Below are 6,000 nucleotides of genomic sequence, written 5' to 3'. Positions count from 1 at the left end.
AATAAACTGTAACCATGAAGATAATAGCTTTCAGTGAGTTCTGTGGGTCCTTCTAGCAAATTGTCAAACCTAAGGTTCGTTATGGGAACCCCCAAAGTTGTAGTTGGTGTCAGATGTGAAGGTGATCTTGTATGGACTGTTCCCTCTAACTTCTCAGTTAGCTAAACTCTCACATCATTCCTCTTAAATCCATTCCCCCCTTCCTATTTCTATAGTTATCCACATGCCACTTAAAACCCCTTCTCTTCTCTGGTCACTCCTGCCTCTGTGCCCTGTTTTCTACAGTCTTTCAAGAGAAATAAGGATCAAATCTTGCTTGGTAACCATGAAGGGCAGCTGAGATGAAATGGATTTTCATTGCAGGAGGAGAGGATGGGAGCTATGTCAGAGATCTGGGCTCTATGCTTTAGAAGAAATGGGAAATTGTTATTTTCCATGTATGATGGAGATGCCAGAGTCAGGGCCTTGGATCTCATGGTATGCTAAACCTTCCCACAACAACAGCCCAGGATGATATATTTTTTTATTTGTTTGTTTCTCAGGGTCACTACCATGGAGCTCTGGAACCACACCACCGTAACGAACTTCATCCTTTCAGGCCTGTTCAGCCACACACTATATGACTTCTTCCTCTTTTCCCTGGTCCTTCTTGCCTCCATGGCCTCACTGGCTAGCAACATCTTCTTCCTACTTCTTATCCAGGCCAGTGTGCACCTGTACATCCCTATGTACTTTTTCCTGAGTCAGTTCTCCATCACGGACCTGACCATGATGAGCACTGTTGTGCCCAAGATGGCAGGCAACTTTCTTTCAGACAGTAAGATTATCTCTCAGGGAGACTGTGGGGCTCAGATCTTCCTAGTGGTCATGGTAGGAGGAGCTGAGTGCTTCCTCCTGGCAGTCATGGCTTATGATCGGTACGTGGCAATCTGTCACCCACTGCGGTACCCTGTGCTCATGAACTGGAAGGTCTGCTCTCTCATGACCATGGCTTCTTGGATGGGTGGGGTGGCAGATGGTGTGATTGACGTGAGCATGGTCTTCAGCTTCCCCTACTGCAGCTCTCAAGAGGTAGACCGCTTCTTCTGTGAGGTCCCTGCCCTGCTGCACATCTCTTGTGCTGACACCTCGCTCTTTGAGGACCTCATCTATGCTTGCTGTGTGGTCATGCTGCTGCTGTCCCTTGGGATCATTGTGGCTTCTTACGTTTGGGTTCTCACAGCTGTGATTAGGATGCCCTCCACTGAGGGGAAACAGAAGGCTGTAAGTACTTGCTCCTCCCACCTGGCTGTAGTGGGCCTCTACTATGGGGGAGTCATATTTAGCTATATGCAGCGGGCTTCCTCTAGGACACTGACTGGAGACCGAGGCACCTCCATCTTTTACACCATCCTCACCCCATTGCTCAACCCACTCATTTACAGCCTGAGGAACAAGGAGGTAATGAGGGCCCTGAAGAAGATGCTGGGGAGATGGGGAGTGTAGGCACACAGGCTTTTCTGGGGCTTCCTCTACTCTCTCTTGGTCTGCCCCTTCCTCCATAAGCTCAGGATCTCCAGTGGCTCATATTTTTCGTCTCTGTCACAGGGGGGAAGAGTTCAGCTACTAACCAAAAGGTCGGCAGTTTGAATCCACCAATTGCTCCTTGGAAATCCTTTGGGACAGTTCTACTATGTCCTATAAGGTCACTATGAGTCGGAATTGACTCGATGGCAACAGGGTTGGCCATCTCTGGCTGGTTGAGACAAGCCGGGAGCTAAGTAATCTGAAAATATTTGGGATACTTGGAAGGAAGATGCCAAGGTAGCTGATGGTACTTGATCAGTGTCACAATGAATGTCTCCATTGAGCACCACTATTTCCATGGAATCAGGGCCCATTGTAAATTAAAAAAAAAAAAAAACAGCAGATACATTATTTATATTCTCTCTAGGGCTGGTAGGGGCAACCATTCTTCTCACTTGCATGTTAAAAGTGAGGGAGGCATGGTAACTGATTCAGAACTCAGCTTGGCTCATTTGAGTACTGAAGTGGGTGCAGTGCACAGAGCTTGAGTCTCACACGTGGGAGGTGTGAGACATTGGACAAAGTCACTTCTCTCTCTAGGTTTCACTTTATTCATCTGTATGATCATGTTGTTGTCAGGTGTTGTCGAATCGATTCCGACTCATAGCAACTCTTGTACAACAGAACGAAACACCGCCTGGTCCTGAGCCATCCTCATGATCGTTGTTATGCTTGAGCCCATTGTTGCAGCCACTGTGTCAATCCATCTCGTTGAGGGTCTTCCTCTTTTCGCCGACCCTCTCCTTTACCAAGCATGATGTCCTTCTCTAGGGACTGGCCCCTCCTGATAACATGTCCAAAGTATGTGAGACAAAGTCTCACCATCTCACTTCTAAGGAGCATTCTGGCTGTACTTCTTCCAAGACAGATTTGTTCATTCTTTTGCCAGTCCATGGTATAGTCAATATTCTTTGCCAACACCATAATTCAAAGGCGTCAATTCTTCTTTGGTGTTCCTTATTCATTGTCTAGCTTTCACATGCACATGAGGCAATTGAAAACACCATGGCTTGGGTCAGGCACACCTTAGTCTTTAAAGTGACATCTGTGCAGTATTTGATATTCATAAGGTTTTCACTGGCTAATTCTTTTCATAAGTAGACTGCCAGGTCCTTCTTCCTGGTCTGTCTTAGTCTAGAAGCTCAGCTGAAACCTGTCCACTACAGGTGACCTTGCTGGTATTTGAATATCGGTGGCATAGCTTCCAACATCACAGCAACACACAAGCCCCCACAGTACGACACACTGACAGACACATGGAGGTGTGTGATGATAGCTACTGGTAATGTAAGTCTAACATTCCCTAATAGTTACATGTGCTCACTAATTATTGTTGGTCCCAGGGTGATGCAAATGGTTAATGTGCTCAGCTGCTAACCAAAAGGTTGGAAGTTCAAGCCCAACCAGAGGTGCCTCAGAAGAATGGCTTGGTGATCTATTTCTGAAAAATTAGCCATTGAAATCCCTATGGAGTACAGTTCTACTGTGACATACATGGGGTCTCTGTGAGTTGGAGTTGACTCAACAACAACTATTTTTTAAGTTATTATTGAGTCTTATTCCTATCTGTAAGGCAAACTCCATTTTTATGTATCTTATTTTTTAAGCTTGTATCTTCTTACAGTTATACTTTAAATACAGATATGAATGTATAAAATCTAAAAAACAGCCAGAAAGTTTTTATATCCTTCCCACCAGCATAACACCATGGAAGGTTACAGAGACTACAAATGTGTCACTCCATGAAATCAAGGAGTTTGGGGGGTAGTTGAGTCTTTATCATTGAGACCAAAAATGCAACAGTACTAAGGGGTGAGGAGGAGACCCATGGCCAGAACTGGTGGAGGTTTCGATCACGGGGACTCTGGAGGGATTTGGGAAATAATTTCTTAATAAATGTTTTTCTACCATGATCTCCTTGAACAGGCCGGACCAAACATTTTCACTCAAACAGTCAATCACATTGCTCCCAAGAGATTCACATTCATTTCCTGAGACCCTGTGGGGCATTGGGTACGTGTGGCACGTGCACACAATGGTGAAGCGTGGTCCAGCCCTCAGGGAGTTTAGAGTCTGGCTGATTCTAAAAAGGAGTGTTCTAGGCAGAGGAGACAACTGAGCAAAGGCTGAGAGCAAAGTGTTCTAGAGTGAAGATAACCAGGGAGAGAGTGAAGGGGAGCTGATCTGAGAGGTAACAGGGACCACATCACCTAGGGCCTGATAGGCCAGTGGAAGGAGTTAGGGTTGTGACCCGTCATGGATTGAATTGTGTCCCCTCAGAAAATGTGTGTAGCAAATTGGCGAGGTCATGATTGCCAGTATTGTATGATTGTGTTATCTGATGTGATTTCCTTATGTGTTGTAAACTCTATCACTATGATGAGATTATATGTGATCTCCTTATGTGTTGTGAATTCTATCACTGTGATGAGGTTATACTGATGAGGTTGACAAGATTAGATAGTGTCTTAATGCAATCTCTTTTGAGATATAAAAGAGAGAAGCGAGCAGAGACACATGGGAACCTCATACGACCAAGAAATCAGTGCCGAGAGCAGAGCGCATCCTTTGGACCTGAGGTTCCTCTGCAGAGAAGCTCCCAGACCAAGGGAAGACTGATGACACGGACCTTCCTCCAGAGCCAACAGAGAAAGCATTCCCCTGGAGGTGACATCCTGAATTTGGACTTGTAGCCTACTGGACTGTGAGAGAATAAACTTCTCTTTGTTAAAGCCATCCACTTGTGGTGTTTCTGTTAGAGCAGCACTAGAAGACTAAGACATGACCCTAATACTCCTCAGCATATTTTCTCCTTTTCAAAATGAGCTACTGAGAGCTTGATATAACTAATGCTATGATGAACCTATAAGTTTTTTTTTCTTTGCCTTCTCCTTTTCGCATATCTTTGTTAATGACTTTGTTTTGCTCTGTCCAGCCACCTGTGGCTTACGACCCCCCACAGGAAGATTAGAGCCCAGATGTCAGATATGGAAATGTCCAGCATGTGTCTCTTTAATATGATAAAGAGTCTCTTATAATTACCTTGTAATGAATAAGGACACTTCTAACTTTTGTAAAAATCATATATAAGCTGTAATGTAAAAATGCCTCTCGGGACTCCATAGAGACAGCCTGCGTTGCTGTTGGATCCCCCATGGTGTACGCTTCTAAAATAAAACTTTCTCACTCTTTCTGACTTGGCGTATGTTTCATTGGCTCGACTGCTCCAGGACACAGACCCTATTCAGGTAACAGGGTTTTGAGCCGAGGAAAGACATGATCTGCAATAAGATTCAATAGAATCACCCTGGTCTCTAAGGGTCCATCATAGAAGGCTCCTGTAGTAATTCTCTTGAGAGATGATGGCACTTAGACCAGGGTGGAAATAATAGAGGTGGCGAGAAGTGCTCAGGTTCTGGATACATTTTGAAGGTCAAGCCAACAGGGTTTTCTGAGATAAAAATGAGGCTAATGATAATAACCATCTCACAAGGTTTTAGGAGGGATAAAACGTGAAACTGCATTTTACGTGCTTGGCACTGTGCTTGAGCTTTTTTTTATTTTCATAACTATTTCCATAAAACGCGCTTTGTTCAGTATCAGTGCATTTCTTAAAAAAAACTGTGACATACAATTGTAGTATGCCATTTAAGGAAGCAAATTTTCCAAATTGGTCTCTATATCTTCTATGCATTTTTGAGATGGATGCATTTATAGACCAATACTTATAAAAAGCCCAACATTTATTCTGGAACTTCTCAGATCCTGTCCAAGGAGGGGTCCGCCACCTCCTCCCAGGTCCGCAGGCAGCACTGCCCGCCCTCTCCAGATCCAATCGGACCTCACACCGCTGTCCCCACCTCCCTGACTACCTTGCCGTGTCAGCTCCGTGCTCCTCCCCATTGTTCGCAGCTGCAAGTTGCCCTGAGCGTACCAGACCAGTCCGGCCCCTGGGCCTGCTGCCCGCGCCCTCAGAAGTTCCAGGGGACGTGACCAGTGGGTGGGCCCTGTAGGGCGCTCCGTGGCGCGCTGGGCTGGCCGACAGGACAGATGGCGCGGGCAGCCAAGGCAGACAGGACCACTGGTGCATCCACGCTGGCCCTCCTCCATAAGTATGGCAATAGCTGTTTTCATATTATATTGTGGTTGTTGTAGACACCTCCAAATTTTATGTTTATCATTTATTGTACCTACTGCTAAATCTTATTTCGTGTGATAATAAGCACATATTACAATTTAGTTGAACCATATAAAAATTACTGCTATTAGACCATTTTTGACATAGAAAAATGGTGACTTCATATGGCCTGCTTAATGCCATTAATGCATGTGGTTTAATTTTGATAACCATATATTAATATACTGTCTTCCCTTTGTAATCCTATGTATTTTATTTTGTATCTTTACAAACATTCCGAGAACTGCCTGATCCTT

General features: G+C 44.8%; 1 protein-coding gene across 1 annotated transcript; it reads left to right on the top strand.

The window, feature by feature from the left end:
* Nucleotides 1–479: 479 nt before the first annotated feature.
* On the top strand, nt 480–1,485 carry LOC101343983 (olfactory receptor 2M3-like). Its single transcript, XM_004387190.3, is given in 2 exon segments — nt 480–521; nt 523–1,485. Coding segments are annotated over 2 exon segments (1,005 nt in total).
* The last annotated feature ends 4,515 nt before the right edge of the window (nt 1,486–6,000 follow it).

Source organism: Trichechus manatus, unplaced genomic scaffold (assembly GCF_000243295.1).
Source record: "Trichechus manatus latirostris isolate Lorelei unplaced genomic scaffold, TriManLat1.0 scaffold00181, whole genome shotgun sequence".
NCBI lineage: Eukaryota > Metazoa > Chordata > Mammalia > Sirenia > Trichechidae > Trichechus > Trichechus manatus.
Note: the sequence above shows the minus strand (reverse complement) of the source record. Positions and strands in the feature narration are given on the sequence as shown.